At 41.1% G+C, this 15,698-nt stretch overlaps 1 protein-coding gene across 1 annotated transcript in view; it reads right to left on the bottom strand.

Annotated features, from left to right (window-relative positions):
- The window catches only part of LDLRAD3 (low density lipoprotein receptor class A domain containing 3), a 194,593-nt gene continuing 179,223 nt past the window's right edge, over positions 329 to 15,698 (bottom strand). Inside the window, exons 5-6 of the mRNA XM_021402158.1 lie at positions 4,049 to 4,394; positions 329 to 2,489 (exon numbers count right to left, since the gene is read on the bottom strand). Coding sequence (XP_021257833.1) covers positions 2,231 to 2,489; positions 4,049 to 4,394 — 605 coding nt within the window. The 3' untranslated portion in view covers positions 329 to 2,230. The remainder of the gene's footprint in view (positions 2,490 to 4,048; positions 4,395 to 15,698) is intronic.

Genomic DNA, 15,698 nt, shown 5'->3' with positions numbered 1-15,698 from the left:
TGACAGTGTCTGTTTGCCTACAGAAGGCTGCACAGAACCCTAAACAAAGGCAACAAGAGGGACAGCAGGGTTTGGTGCTCATTCCTGTGCCCACATATGCTGTCAAGTCAGCTATACCCAAGTTTGACTTACATATAAAATACTGAACAACTATTTATGTGACAATGACAACAGTCTGCCTAGCAATTTGCAAGGACTGATTAATTAGCTAAGTCCTGCTTCATGCAGGACAGCATAACTATACTGCTTGAGCTCCCACCCAGAATGGAATCTGACCGTGGCTTGCATGTTGCTTTACAAAGACCGAGTAGCATCATCTTCAATACAGTTCAGGATAGGCTGCCTAAGCCCATAAGGAAAGGCTGCTGTTAATTTATTTCCAAACAAAGCCAAGACCATCAGCACTACAGTTTCACAGTGTCCCCACTGTGTCACCTCAGCCCTGGAAGGACCTCTGCTTGTAAATCCATCTGGTGCCCGCCTCCCACATACCATGTCAGCTGACTCCAGACATGGAAATAAAACAAACAAATGAACAAACAAAAACAAACACAAAACCGATTCAGTTTTATGTGTTGGAACTGAGTCTGAACTTCAATCACTCCACTACCTACACCCACACTCAAGAATTCTTGAGTCCTGAGCATCTAACCTTTGGGGGAAAGATGTTACCTTAAACAGGGAGGAAACAAAGCAGGGGGTTTGGGCGAACAGTAGTTTTCCTCCTTTCCATTAAACAGCAAAGCCTGTTTACTGACAATGTTCTTCGTATGGAAGAGGAGGAGTGGGAAATGTCTCTAACAGACAAATAGAAAAAATTCTTCAAGGCCAATTTCCCTCCAGACAAGAGAAAAGACGCTGCATTCTCTTCTGTATATTAAGCACAAGCACAGCACTGCAGCGGCATTAAAATTCACAGTTTACCTTCCCTCTTTCCACCCTGAATACCTTTACCTTTGAGTTGCTTTCTTGTGGGTGATTCAACGCTGTGCACTGAAGCGTATTTCATGGGAGAACATTCTAAGAGTTAAGAGAGAAAAACTCAAAATAGATAAAAATAATTGTTTACCTGAAGAAACCAGAATTTGAACCAAATGAAAATGAATAATGGCAAACAAAGAAGAAACAATGAGAATGTCAAAAGAAAAACGTCGAGACTTTGGAGTTCTACAGGTACAAACAGAGCTAAACCTACGCAGTACACTATTTATATACATACATAAAGTACCAAACGTGTATCTACGCATGTGCATATGCTTACAAGCCCTAAACCTTTCACCTGCTTTTGGTTGTTTCAGAAATTAACAAGCTAGTCATTCACACAGAAATTTTCCATGATGGGTGTTCAATTCAGGCTGGTTTTGGTGTTCAAGATTTAGCTGGAAAAGTTTTGGTCTCGTTTGCTTGTTATTTTTTATTTTTAAGAAGAAACATATAGAGTGACGTTGTTTTGCCATGTTTGAAGTCTTGCACTGGTTTGTTGAGATTCACTGCCTCCCTGGTGAGACTGAAGTTTGACAGATGAGCCAACCTCTGTGGTTTTCCCGAGAAAATCTATGCAAATTTGGCCTCAGTACTAGCACTGGAGCAGGGGAATAAAAATAAAAAACACTTGTTTGTTCAGTTAGAGATTTGTTGCATCATCACAAGCTAAAAGCGAAAATTACATTCACAAGGAGAAAGTTCTCGGCAAGGAAGAGAAGGGCCATCTACACCATCTTCTGCAATTTGAGTGCATCCAGTGGGCTTAACACTGGGTTTCATTCCTCCTGAAGGACTGCCTCTCTCATGTTTCAATGACCACCAGCTGGCACTAGGCAGCTGGAAGAAACAGCTCACATAGGACAGGAAGCAGTCTAGAAACAAGAGCTCTGGCATAGCTTTTGTGTGCAACATTCATATATATTACACATGCACATATCTACATTCATATACAGTATATATTCCAAGAAATACGGTGCATCAGTTCTTCGGCATAGCACTGTTTATCTTGCTAGTCTGAATTAGAACCTGCTTGCAGGAATATTGTGGAGAACCGATGCAACTCTACGTTCAGCTCTCACAGCTCTGTCTTTGATGAGCACAAAATGCTGAATTCAAAAATTAACATGGATAAAAATCAAGTCATTATTCAGGCACACGTCTGCCTGAACCTTTTAGCAACAGCAAATCAAACCATACAGAGTAGAAAAAGTGAATCTCTTCCTGTCCGTCCCAAACACTGAAGCAGTTACACTTCTCTTTCATCAACATGGTTGACCAGAGAATTGCTTGGATCTGCTGTCCTCTCAAGAAGGGTTCTATGGCCATCCATGCTCTCATGGACATCTCTTGTCGAGCCGCTGTCTGTGCCCAGCGGGCTTCCAGCCGTGGGGGTGTCTGCGCTCACCAAGCTTCCTGTCCGAGACCGGTAAGGAGGGAGATCTGGCTGATTAGGGGATTCAGATTCAGAACAATAAGGGGGTGGAGGAAGGTCAAACCAAGGTGGTCTGCTGTAAGACACATAACACAGTAAGGGGTTACTGAAAATAGTGGCATGGAAAAACATACATAAGATTTTTTCCAGTTAAGAATAAAAAGAGCAGTATTTCTTGGCATTTCCACAATGACACCTGTTAGGTCTTAAACAGACCTTCCCATGTTATTCATGTTATTCCAAAACCTCCAAAGCACTACCAGGTACCAAGGCTTCCAGTCAAGATGCAACATAGCTAACAACTTCCTGCTTAGCACTCCACGCTGATTTTCATGGACGTGTGTTGCCAAACAAATCTCGACTTACCCTCAAAGACGAAGAGGTAAGAATTTTTCTTGTGTAACTTTTACGCAACCTGAGAAAGCACTATAAAAGAAGTAAGGTAAGCAGTGGATTTGCATCTATAGATAAAGATGCAAACGCAAGAAAGCTCTGCTAAGTGACAAGGATTAATGGCTTATGGTCTACAAATAAATAATGAACTGAATTCTTCACAAGAAGAATCATTTTTGCTGTCATGATATCACATGCAAAGCAACTGCTAAGTAGGCATAGAAAAGATGAGTATTAGATTCAGTAAAACTGTTTTTTATTCCAACAGTAAAAAAAAGTAAAGGGATGAAAGGGTTTAGCAGATTGATATCAGATATTGGGAGCAATTAGCTGTGAAATTGCAGATGGTTTGCATCGGCCCAGGTGAGGAGCGATTACAATCTGGACTGCTGTTCATTCAGTTGTCCTTACTAATGAAAAGATATCACTATTATGAATGTCAATGTTAAGACAAGTAAGCTGCTGCCAAATCAGCAGAGAATAGGAATGTAAATGATTATATTTTCATTCCTAGATCCCAGAGATTGCACTAAAGAATGTTGACAGGGTGACAGTGAACAATCTGTATCATCAAAGTTCCTACTATGCCCTTTTTATGTACAGAGAATGTCAGTCTAGCAATTTTGTTTGGAAAGAGTTTACAGGCAGAGGTTAAAACAAAGGTTAATGATCTACAAATAAAACTAGTGTCACCAATACAAAAAGCAACACGCCCGCAAAACTTCCAAGCACTTTCAGCAACTTAAGACAAAAGAACAGAGCTTTCCATTTCAGAGTTCTTCTCTTTTCTTCTCTGGGTAAAAAGAGAAGTGGTACAGAGCAGACGGTCTATACAATTTCTTGATGCAAGAAATGCAGATCTCTTCACTTTATATACTTATTTATCACTCATCTCCAGGGTATTTTTTTTTAATAGTATGTCCTACAACCCAGCTAGTTTTTGGCAAAAATCCAAATAAAGTTTTCATGTGTTGACTCCAGACTGGCACAGAATATTATGAGAGAAGTTACACATTTCTTTCCATTTTCCTGCCATCGGCAACCGCACATGCTAGGATCATGACTTAAGGTTGCCTTACGCACCTTTAAGGGTAATAAAAGCAAGTGAACTTGACAGAATAGCAACACAGTATCACAATTAAAAGCATAATAAGAATAAACAGGAAGAAGCAGCATAGATGCACACAGTTGCAACCAGTGTGAAATTTTGGTGAGAACAGAATTAGCTGCTGTAAATACCTTTGGTCCAGCACAGCCTCTGAATAGGATGGAGGTGAGTCCAGATCCACTGGCCTGTGGTAGGTCTGGTTGGACATGTACTGGATCCCATTGTTGACGTTGTAGGTGACACTGCAGTGGTGTGGGTGATCAAGGACCACCAGCCGGGACAGCAGCACAGGGTGCTGCAGGCGATGCACTGGCAGGGTCATGAGATTGTTGCGTTTTCGTTGGTGATGCAGGACTAAGGCAAGAAAGGCCACCACGAGTACAAAAATGACAGAGCTACCAATGATAGCATAGGTAATACTGGGGTAGTAGAGCAGCTGATTTTCTGAGGTCACGTAATCTTGGCCGCTGCCTGCCTCTGCAAGACAAAAGGAGAAGGAAGCCTGAGATTCATTTCATTTTACAGCTCTGTTCTTCAACATACACGGTGCTTTCTGTTAGTATGCTGTGTGACAAAGCAAGTTTCTTTGCGTATTAAAACTACATGCACGCAAATCAGAGATTGGCTGACCATCTCTCAGTCCATCCTCACCTGTAGTATATGTCTCAGACAAACTAAGAGGGAGAGAGAATGCTCAGGAGCAGGAAAATACACTCTGGTTAAGCTTGTGCATTATCTTGAGATTCACTCAATCATAACTATTTTTTCCACAGGTGAAAACATCCCTTTCTGAAGCATAAGCACAGTTCTGTAGCCGTATCTGGCAAAGCATACTAGAATCAGAGATATAAAATGCCTGATCTTTGCTTTTAATGATAAAGTACAGCGCAGCTGAAGTTTACTTAGAGTTTATGAAAAAAAGTAACAACTACATCCTCTGCTCCAGAAATCCAGCACTCCAAAACAAGCAAAAGAAAATACAAATAACTGCTCAGTGATTACTTGGATGTCTGTGATCAACAGACCTCCTGCTGGAAGAAATTTAAAAGAAGGAAGGGTGTTGGAACTGCAGATAAAACCACTGCTGTAAGCCTGGTAGATGTGATACCAGTAAAAGATGTGAAAGCTTAAAAGCAAGAGGTCTAGGAAGGGAAGGGCAAAAAAACAAACAAACAAATGGGTTACGTTATAAAAAAAAGTCAAAAAAAAAAAAGTCCCCCGTGAGCAGGGCTGAGGGCATGACAAATCACACAGCTGAGCTTCAATTTGACTTGGAAATGGACAGTGGAATGGCTGAAAATGGTAATTGAGTGGGAGGAAGCAGGAGTACGGCTGCAAACAGCAGCACTGGGGGGAAGACTGGTGATAAGAAGAGAAGAAGAGCAGAACATGAGGTACCTTACGAGAAAAAAAAGCACAGAAAGAGACAAACAAAATGCAAAGAAGGAAAGCAGCTTAAAGAAGCAAAATGACACAGACATACGGATGTGACTGCCATGCTACAGGTCAGTGTCAGGGCTGGGAACCATGTTCTCCTGACTCCACATCAGCACCTTGCTGACAAAGTCCAAGAGCATCTAAGAATCGCCTTCTCTCTTTGGAGAATTTCCATTTCTGTGGAGGCTGTAACTCCTTACAGCCACAAAAATAAAAATGCTGTTCTAACACAAGACATTAATCTATCTCAAACAAAAACATGAGGCTGAGTAAATGCAAACAAAACATCCCAACCCCTGGCCCTCTAAAATCCACACAATTATAAGAGGACCATCTATCCAAATTTTTCATTCCCTACAGCAAAGTCTGGGACAGTACATCTTAACATATGATTTTTCCCTTCCTACCTATCAGCTGAAAACAGGTCTTGGTCACTCAGAATTGCAACTGAGCCACTTACAAGTGTCTCTGGGAACAAAATAACGAAGTGTACACAAAATGTATCTGACAGAATAGAAGAACTTTCCTCAAGCACCATTTGTGAACCAAATCCTTCAGGTATTTCTTGCAATGTTTGTTTTTAGTGCATTACTTTCATCGTAAAACACAAAGCCACATTTGACAGCATCACTAAAAATAACTTCCACAGTTAGGTAAGATAATACAACTGAAACTGGCTAATCCTTTAAACATCTCAATTTTAATCAAGGATGGTTTAGTAAAAAGGAAGAGCAGGGTAAGAAAGACTGTACTAAAACTAAGAAAGCATGATTATCGGTCCTGTTACTGACCACAAAGAAATCTACTGCTGTTATACAGACATGTTCTCCCTGATATCAACTGATACCAGTTATAACTGCAGACCAGAGAGCTGATTTGCAGGCCACCTGTGAGCCACATTTCACCACAGAATAATCCCAGTTTTCATGTCTATGTTACGCATCAGTGAGGATCCCTCATGAATTTATTTCCCCACACAACAGCACTGGAGAGAAAGCAGAAATCATTGTTACCTGTCAGTGCCAGGTCTCTGGCTCACTTAGCGAAGTGAACAAAGTCTGCATGAAGAATGTAAGTCAGAGCAGAAGGGAGGAAATGAATTTATATGCATTAGGAAGCTTAATTACAGCTCATCACATATCACTACGGCTTCTCTAATACACTGCCTAGATTCACCAGCTGAATAATGAATTCTTGTCACGTAACACAGACAAGGGCCAGCCTAGGGAGCACAGTGACAAGCGGATCATTTCTACAAAAACATCAACGAGTTTATATGCAAGGAGTGATCCATGGGTGAATGCTATTGCCTGTGAATCTTCAGTGCAAGGGAAGTAAATATGTTGTGACATTCCAGTAAAATACCACAAGACTTCCACTCAACTTGGTTCACAAGTTACAGCACATGGGCATAAGACTGAGAATGGAATGCCTTTGCAGACCTGATGAGACATAATTAGTTACCAAGGGACTACTCTGCAGCAACATGGTCTCTTTATTAATCTCCATCTTATTAAAAAAGAAGAAAAAATGAGAGCAGTAAGTTATATGACAACTTCTTTTGAAAACACCTATCATTATCTGTTTGTTTGGGATAGGTCCTTTCTAGGTCCTGCATGAAAAGCCTCCATAGATCCAAGAAGATTTTGCCAAAAATCAGATGTTTTAAAGAGGAGAGAAAATCTGATAACAGCTTTAGGACAATAAAGGGGGGGAAAAAAAGGAAAAAAACCTGACCATTTGTTTCATCTAGCTTCATAGCCTTCTCACACAACAGTAACCTTCCTATCTTACAAAGATTTGGGGCAAGTTTGCACTTAATGTACTGCTCTGGAGTTCTGGAATTACTGTGGCTAAGGAAACATCATTTGTTTGCCAGTAATTCCCTATTCGTTTTCAGGTTTTTAGCTTTATTGCCTGTGTTCTCATGTAGTTCACCATATCTTTGAGAATAACCAAAGTGGTTATTCCAAAATACCAAACAAGCATAACCAAAATGGTGCTGTTTTGAAAAAAGCTAATTGGCACATCTTTTTTACTAGTCCATACAGCAATATTGTTTTGGGGACATAAATTAGCATCCCCCTCAGTTCAGCAAGTACCAGTTTGTGCAACTCTAATATGATGCTGCGCTGAGGAATACAGGTATATCCTGTGAAGAGAAAAAATCAGGTTTTATCTGTCAAGTGCTCTTTCTTGTGCCCTGGGCAGTGCTGAGTACTTTGAATAGAGACATTTCTCTACCCCCATGCAAATAATCCATCAATCTAAATGGGGAAAGCCTCTATACCTACAGAGTGCACTATCTTACCCTAGAAACAAAGAGTTTTACCTAGGAAGATTCAGCTAATATTGAAATATCCTTCCACCACACCAACATACTTATTCTTGCCTTATAGGTGGGTTCTCTGGCCATAAATAAAAAAATCTTAAGGTCTCTTAGCAAAAGATGCTCACAAATGAAGTCCAGTGGTATTCCACTTCCCTTGTGGTGCAGTTTGAACCAAGGAAGATGAATCTCTGTCTCATCTCCTTTCGCTGGCGAAGTCACTAACTGCAAAACTGCGAAAGATGAAAGTAACATTACCTGAGCCTGACAACTGTGCTTGGTTTGTAGCCCTAGAGAAAACACTTGCCATTCAAAGAAAAGAAATGAACTTCCCTTAATGGTCTCCTTCCAAAATAACATTCCAGAACAAAAACTGCCTTATATGACAGCTAAAAGTAGCCAAACTATGAGACAGTTTTGACTATAAGAGACATTTGGAGCATGTTTTTTCTTCCATTATCTGATCCTGTTGAAATTAATAACTTATTGTTAATTCACACACATGCAAAAAAGCATCACATATCAGTGATGTACGTCCAGCTACTGCATTCTCCCATACTCTTGCAGTGCTTAAGTTCTTCTGCCGTGCCTCTATAACTTGCTGAATAAAAGAAAAGGTATGCATGCTCCCTTTCCCCTTATTACCTTGTGTTGTCAATGTCTTTAAATTTGAAGAGAAGGCTTTGCACAAAGAGAAAATAGAGGTGCAAATAGCTGCTCCCAAAGATGTCATTCCAGTTTGCCCTAGAACTACGCAAGCATGCAGGGGTGTGGAAGGGAACGATGGGAAGCTGACACTGCTTAAATGAATTGTACACATTTTGTGCACCTCCTAATAGAGAAAAGGTGAGATAAAACAACACTTGAAAAACCTTAGCCAGACATGCAATACTACTTCAGAAAGGAAAAGCTGCAACTCCTTCGTTCTGCTCCAGTAACTTCCAGCAAATGTTTACACATCACGGAAGGCACTGAACTGAATCTCTTGGTAATTCAGTCATCTGCTCCCAGAAGCAGCAAGTATCATCCAGGTAGGTTTAAAGAGTTTTGTCTGCTTTCCTATTAAATATAAATTCGCAAAAAAAGTTGAGCGGGAAGGCTAATTTAGCTTAAATTTGTGGAGTATTTATTCTTTCATGGCTTTTTTTCCCCTTAAGAAGATCTATGTTTTCTAATCACACCACATATAAACAGTTTATCAATGCCACTTATGCCTATTAAACCCTATTACCTGGGAAATGCTGAATCCACAGACTGGAGATTTTTGGAGTGTAAAAAGCTTTGTGAATAATTTAGGAAAAGACTGATACAGGAAACATAACGGGTTGCGCTCAGAAGACTATCTTATTGACTGTGAACAAATTTGCTGTCTCAAAGTTTTTAAAAAGATCTGAGAGTAGCTGCATAAACTGCATTAGGTCTGCCAGACAGTGGGATGAGGGTCTATTATTTTATCTTTCGCAATCCTCTGCTCAAGCCTGGCTTTTCACAGTTCATCAGAGAAAAAGCTTTTGAAATACATAATCTGAGCAGACATCTGTAGCCTTAATGAACACAAGTCACGGTCCATCTCCAACAAAGACGCTACTGTAACAACACATTTAAATTCCAACTGGTTAAAGAGCAGCTCTGCAGCAGGAAGGTTAAAGATGGCAAAAATCAAATACAGACGGGCAGAGCCTCCATGCTATACTTACCTTCTGTGCCACAGCAGTACCTAGGACATCCAGCTAGGTCTTCAAACCCCTTAGATATCTCATCTTTGATGATGTCATGTGCCACTAAAACAAGCCTTATGTAGATTTGTGCCCCGGACTTTAAAAAAATTCTTTATTCAGGCGATGACCTTTCTAATCCGGTTATCCTTGTTCCCCTGCACACCTACAGCCCTTTTCCAAGCTACAAGCAAGATCTAACCCAGACAGCACAGCTCCTTCATGGAGCTTCATGCTCAGTTATCATTTGTTCTCCCACCCCCAAGCAGCTTCATATTTGCCTTAGACATCTGCAGCCAGGATTCGTTTCCCACTGCATTCAAGGTGCATTTCTGCCCTGCTTTGGCTTTCCCTGTTTCATGCACATGAAAGAGATCTGCTAATAGAAGCTTTACATGTACTAAACAGACCTTAGCTACAGGAATTGGCCAAAACAATATGGTACAATTACACCTTTACTTATCAGGTGCTTGGCAAATGTAGAACACTTCTAGGAAAACAGCAGAATGAAATCCCTTGCTTCTTCCATGTATGTCTACAGGAATGATGGCTTCACATCAAGGCAACACTGATGTGCACAGGTATCTTGGCTTGAAAAGGTGTCCAGCTATTCTGTATTTCACCCTGTGCTGATCCTGAGCATTCCTAATATCCATGGACTAGAAGCAGAGCAGGCAGCCCATCACTTGAGGTAAAATGGAGCAGACGGTGGCTCTTACCGCAGCTCTAGAAGTTGCCCACTGGGTCACTTTCTCTAAGTCTTCCTGGTTCCTTGCCTGGTTACGCCCACATGCAATCTAGACAATGATGTTTGAGAAACGTTGGAGAGACAGTGATAACAAGTTTATGCAAAATCTAGATGTTACTGCTCCTCTGCACTGCTGTCCCTTTCAGAGGGGACACAAGCTATGTGCAGAAGTGCTGTTTGTGTTGTCTTGATCAGTCACTCTGCAGATTACCCCATAGTTCTTGGTCTGCAGAAAGACACTAAGGACCTTCTCCCAGGCCCTTCTGTACTGACAAGAACTACATTTTCCACAAAAGTCTACGTATTTCAGTATTAACCAGAAGTCTAAATAGCACTATACGTATCTTTGCCTACTCTTTCAGAAGACTGAAAAGACAGTCATGACCTTCAGTGCCTAAAGGAAAAGCTTCTTATCCATCCATGGATGGAAAGCTTCTTATCCATCCATATGAGTTGTGTTTGGTTTTGGTTTTTTGTTGTTGTTACGTTGTGGTTTGTGGTTTTTTTTTTTTTTAACAAATATTGTTGGTATGGGCATAGTGCCTTGGAGCTCTAGTAATGAAAGAATTCCCTGTATTATGTACTGCGGAAGCTCTGAGCAAGATGATCACCGCCACCATTTAATAGAATCAAAGGCCACACATAAGGCAGAGAACACACATATATACATATGGACACACATACAACCGGCCAGCAAAGCACAGATAAGCCTCCAGACAGTATTAGTCAGCAGAACTAGTAGCAGTCTCAGCACATCTCATTCAGTACATCTAAATGAGCACATTACCTGGGCCTCATCAGACTTAAACCCCACATCCTGACCACACAGTACATGAGCAGTGCTTTCAAGTCTGCAGTTGCTGAAAGAGCAGCTGAGTCATCAGACTGAAGATCAAGAGCTTCACCTCTCGCATGCCCTCCTTTTTATCTTCTGCTGGGTTGGCTAATTATTCTATGCACTTCACACATTCCAGTTTAAACATTAAAATAAAAAGAAGGAAAAAAAAAGCAAAGCAGCAAACTGAGCAAATAAGTAGAGAAGTGAGAACTACTTAACAGTACCCATGGCAACTAAAGTTCTAAAATTAACTTGAGAGCAATGTAAAAACCTGCAAAGCCAAGCTCTGCCATTGAGCTTGAAAACAAAAGGTCCAGGCTCAGCATCTAGATGGAGGCCAAGGAGGAATCTGAAGTGTTACTAGAATGCAGCTCAGGATCATTCTGACACTGATCCAAGCAGCACTTCCAGGACACAAGACAGTCCAAAAGGATAGTGTAACTTGATTATTAATTCACAGTATGAATAGAAACTGAACAAAAGCAGGGACAGAACATAAAAAGGATGAACGCTGTCCTAATAAAGTTCTCTTCTCTAGACAGAGGGGTTTCGTTACTTAAGTTTTGTTTTTCTCTTTTGAAAATGGGCTGTCACCATCAACAAAACCAGCAAGAAATTTGTTACTGCATATTTCTCATAACAATATTTTATGATGGAAAGATACCACTCAGCAAGAGCCTGATGTACGGATACCTCTAGAGTCACCCACTATTACTGTCCCCCTCCCAACCACCCAGTTACACCTGTTCAGTAAAAGGAAAATCTCAAATAGCAGCAGCACATCTATGACTCTTCCAAAATGCAGGCTAACGGTGGCCCAAGCTCATCAAACAAAGCAAGAACATTTTTCAAAGAGAAACTATATTCTCTTCATAGGACAAGCGTGCTCTTGGTGCTCTCCTCAAGAGCCATGACGACCAAACGCATCTCGGATTCTAGCCCTGGTACAAGCAGTGCATCCAAACTAGAGGTAAGAGCCACTCATCTTGCACCACAGCCTGCTCCTTTCCCCCGGTCTCCCAGGAGATATTCCAGTCTTACCTTGTTCAAGTCACAAACAGCATTCCCCAGCTGCTGGAAAAGTCCAGATTCCGATTACTATATACAATTAATGAGCAGTATTGTATAGTCTTGAAAGTTAAGATGAAAAGTAACCAGTAAGTTGTTAATCTATAGCTGGATTCCTGAGGAAGATCCATAACCATCTATGCTCTAAAATATTTCCAGAAAGTGTTATTTTAAAAGTATTGCTATTAAAAACAAACACGCAAACGAGCAAACAAAAAACATAAAAAGTGAAGAACAAAATTAAGGGAAAGAACATTTTAACAGAAAAGTTAACATTATTGTGGAATTCAACCAACAAGACATAAGGGGGCTCAAAATTAGTCTCCAACATCAGCTTCATCTTTACTTCTTTAACTAAACAAAGACTTAACAAGTGAATTTTCTACCAAATATCTTTGGGAACACCGGAAAATTTATGCACAGATGCACAGTCCTGTCTTCTGTAAAGGTTAATTGGCATAACAAAAGTCTGAGGTACGTAAGAGCCATCTAGCATCAGATCTCTGCTCCCTGCCAGTGCCACAGCACGCACTACCTACATCAATTCTCAAAGGTCGTAAACAGTTTCAAGTCAAAAGCATGAAGAAAAATACATTTATCAAAGGCCACAGGTGACCTTGCCTTTCCTACTGCAGTCCGACCCTAGGAGTTCAGAATCTAAACTTCCATAAAAATGCTCAGCTAACACTGGAATCATTTTAACATCTACGACGGGAAAAAAAAAAAAAGACATCTCAAAACAAAAATTCAACCAATGAAAACCAGACGAAACATTTGTTTTTATTGCCTATTACTGAGGGATAGGTGATAACTAAGTTACACCATGTCGTAAAAACAATACTGCTATCTTGGATGATTCTAAATCATCAGGCCTGCAAAAAATGCATGTTTTTTCAATAGAATGTCTGGAAAAAGCTGACTGTGGGATGATGTACAGAACAGACAGGTGAAACATTTTACAGTGTTCATTCTGGAGGTGGGTAAAAAAAGATGCACACTGCCCAGTGAGAATGTGCCCATTAATTTCTTTCTAGATGCTGTATTAGTGCTATGGACAGCTGGCATGTGAGAAGGATAATAAGGCTTGAAGACATGTGGTGCAGGGTTTATGGAGCCTGCAGAGTCAGCTGTACTTGGCAAGCAAGACTTCTAGCATAAGTTTGATTTAGATATACTGTAAAGTAAGTTTTTAATCAGCTTTTAAATTCAGCCTAATCCTTCAAGGACTATTTTAAAGGATCTGCTTTGTGAAAAACTGCTAGTATGAAGCCCGTGTACTGCTTCGTGTCTCACTATAATGAATCCTATCTTTTTCTGGAATTGTGAGAAGGAAGAAATGTTGACAGACAAGCTGTCCACCAAGACTTCATTCTTTGAAGATAGTGTCCTAACAATTCAGAAACCTTCAGTGGGATGTGCTGGGGGCTGATGAGGCCTTAACCAGCCCTCGGTGCCACCCTGCAGTGAGAGGTTGGTCACCATCTACATGAAGAAGAGCAAGTGCTGGATTCTGCATATGGGATGGGGCAGCCCTGGCCCTATGTACAGACTACAGGACAAGTGACTGGAGAACAGTCCCATGGAAAGGAATCTGGGGGTTCTGGTTGGTGGAAAGTTTAACCTGAGTCAGCAGTGGGCCCTGGCAGCCAGAAGGGCCAACCATACCCTGGGGTGCATCAGGCAGTGCCACCAGGTAAGGGGAGGGGTTGTCCTGCTCTGCTCTTCTGCTGCAGCCCGACCTCCAGCACTGGGTACAGGTTTGGATGCCACTACATAAGAACATAAAACTATTAGAGAGAATCTAAAGGAGGGCTACAAAGATGGGAAAGGGTCTGGAGGGCAAGACACGTGAGGAGCAGCTGAGGTCTCTTGGTCTGTTCAGCCCAGAACAGAGGAGGCTGAGGAGTGGTCCCACAGTGGCCTACATCTCCTCACATGGAGGGGAGGGGCAGTGCTGAGCTCTGTTCTTCGGTGACAGCAACCAGGCCTGAGGGAATGGCACGGCGCTGTATCAGGCAAGGGTCATGGTTGGTGTTAGGGAAAGGTTCTTCATCAGAAGGTTAATGGCATGGAACAGGCTCCCCAGGGCAGTGATCATGACCCCAGGCTGCCGGAGCTCACACAGTGTTCGCAAAATGTTCTCAGGCATAGGGTTTAGGTGCTCCTGTGTGGAGCCAGGAGTTGGACTCAATGACCAGTGTGGATTTCTTCCAGATCAGGATATTCTATGATTCTATGGTGTGGCCCTGAGTAAAAACCAAAAAAGAAAGCAGAGACAGACAAGAGCTGCTACATCACTCAGCACCAATCCCAGCAGGTGCATAACATGTCACCCAGGCACACCTACCCAACACCCTTCACTGACTGCTTCTGGGATTTTACAGAAGAAACTAGCAGTAAACCCACACACATGAAGCTGCATCACGAGAAGCTTTGCTTCTTAAAGTTATTCCGACTTACATTACAGTTGTTCAATAACCAGCGTTTCCTTTCAGCTACAAGCATTATAAACTCGGTGTACAACATGAAAGTCTCACCAAATTGTGGCCTCAGAAACTTCACTATGATGAAGGTACAAGGTCTCAGCAAACATCACCATTGGTTGCAAATTAAATGGCAAATCTTTAATATTATAAAAAGATAAATAATACATAAAAAGCAACAGCGAAGATGACAACAATTGGCTGTGAAAGTGGCTGCTGCACAGTCCAGTTTAGCTTTCCCCATCATGGGACAGTGAAATCCGAGGAAAAAAAATAATGAAAAAAGAAAAAATGAAGAAAAAAAGAAAAATGAAGAAAAAATACACAGAAAGAAGCATGCAAAGCAAAGCGGAAAGAAAATAGAAAAAAACTGCCTTTGAAAGCAAGTGTACAAATGGGACATCAAAGAGCATCTGAAAGACATTAACATCAGGAAGAAGATGATAAACTGGTGTTTTTCATTCTCTGTTAAAATCTCACTTGATCAGAAAATATGACACTGAAAGACAGGGAAGTTGGAGGGGACCATTCAAAGGCTGCAGTTGCCAGTGGTTCACTACAAAACAGAAAGCTTCTTAGAGAGCCCAAAGGGCTGTTCTGGATCTGATTGTACTCATTAAGCACATGAGTGACAAAGCAGAGAGAACAGGCTTATTCAGTTCACCTTAGGCAATGCTACAAGCGCCCTACTGGACAAGATTAAAATTCAAAGTCATCTGAAAATAGCAGAAATGGTCTGGGACAGATGAGGTGTCAGCAGAGAATAAGGTGTTAACCAACAGTGAAAAATGCAGCCCCAATACTACTCAGCTCCAGCAGGGTGTCTCTGCTGATCAAGCTCAGGAAAACACATTCAAACAAACAAAAAGAAAAGAAACACAGCAGACCAAGAGTTTGGTGGAGAACAACATGAATGATCAGATGTCCAAAAGACACTAAGTAAGCATTATAATTAAGCTTTTAACATTTTCAATACAGAAGCATTATGTTTTGGATTTGAAATGAACAAGAATCAAGACAATACCTGCCCTAACAATATAAACTCAGTGTTTTCAAATGCTGCAGGAAAGCATCCCAAATGAATGAGAGATCACATTTTTATTTCATACATCTAATTAATTAGAGCTCCTATCTTTGTGTTTGAGCTGTAGTAGCTGTAACAC

This window comes from Numida meleagris, chromosome 6 (assembly GCF_002078875.1).
Source record: "Numida meleagris isolate 19003 breed g44 Domestic line chromosome 6, NumMel1.0, whole genome shotgun sequence".
Classification (NCBI taxonomy): domain Eukaryota; kingdom Metazoa; phylum Chordata; class Aves; order Galliformes; family Numididae; genus Numida; species Numida meleagris.
This window is presented reverse-complemented; position numbering and strand designations above follow the sequence as displayed.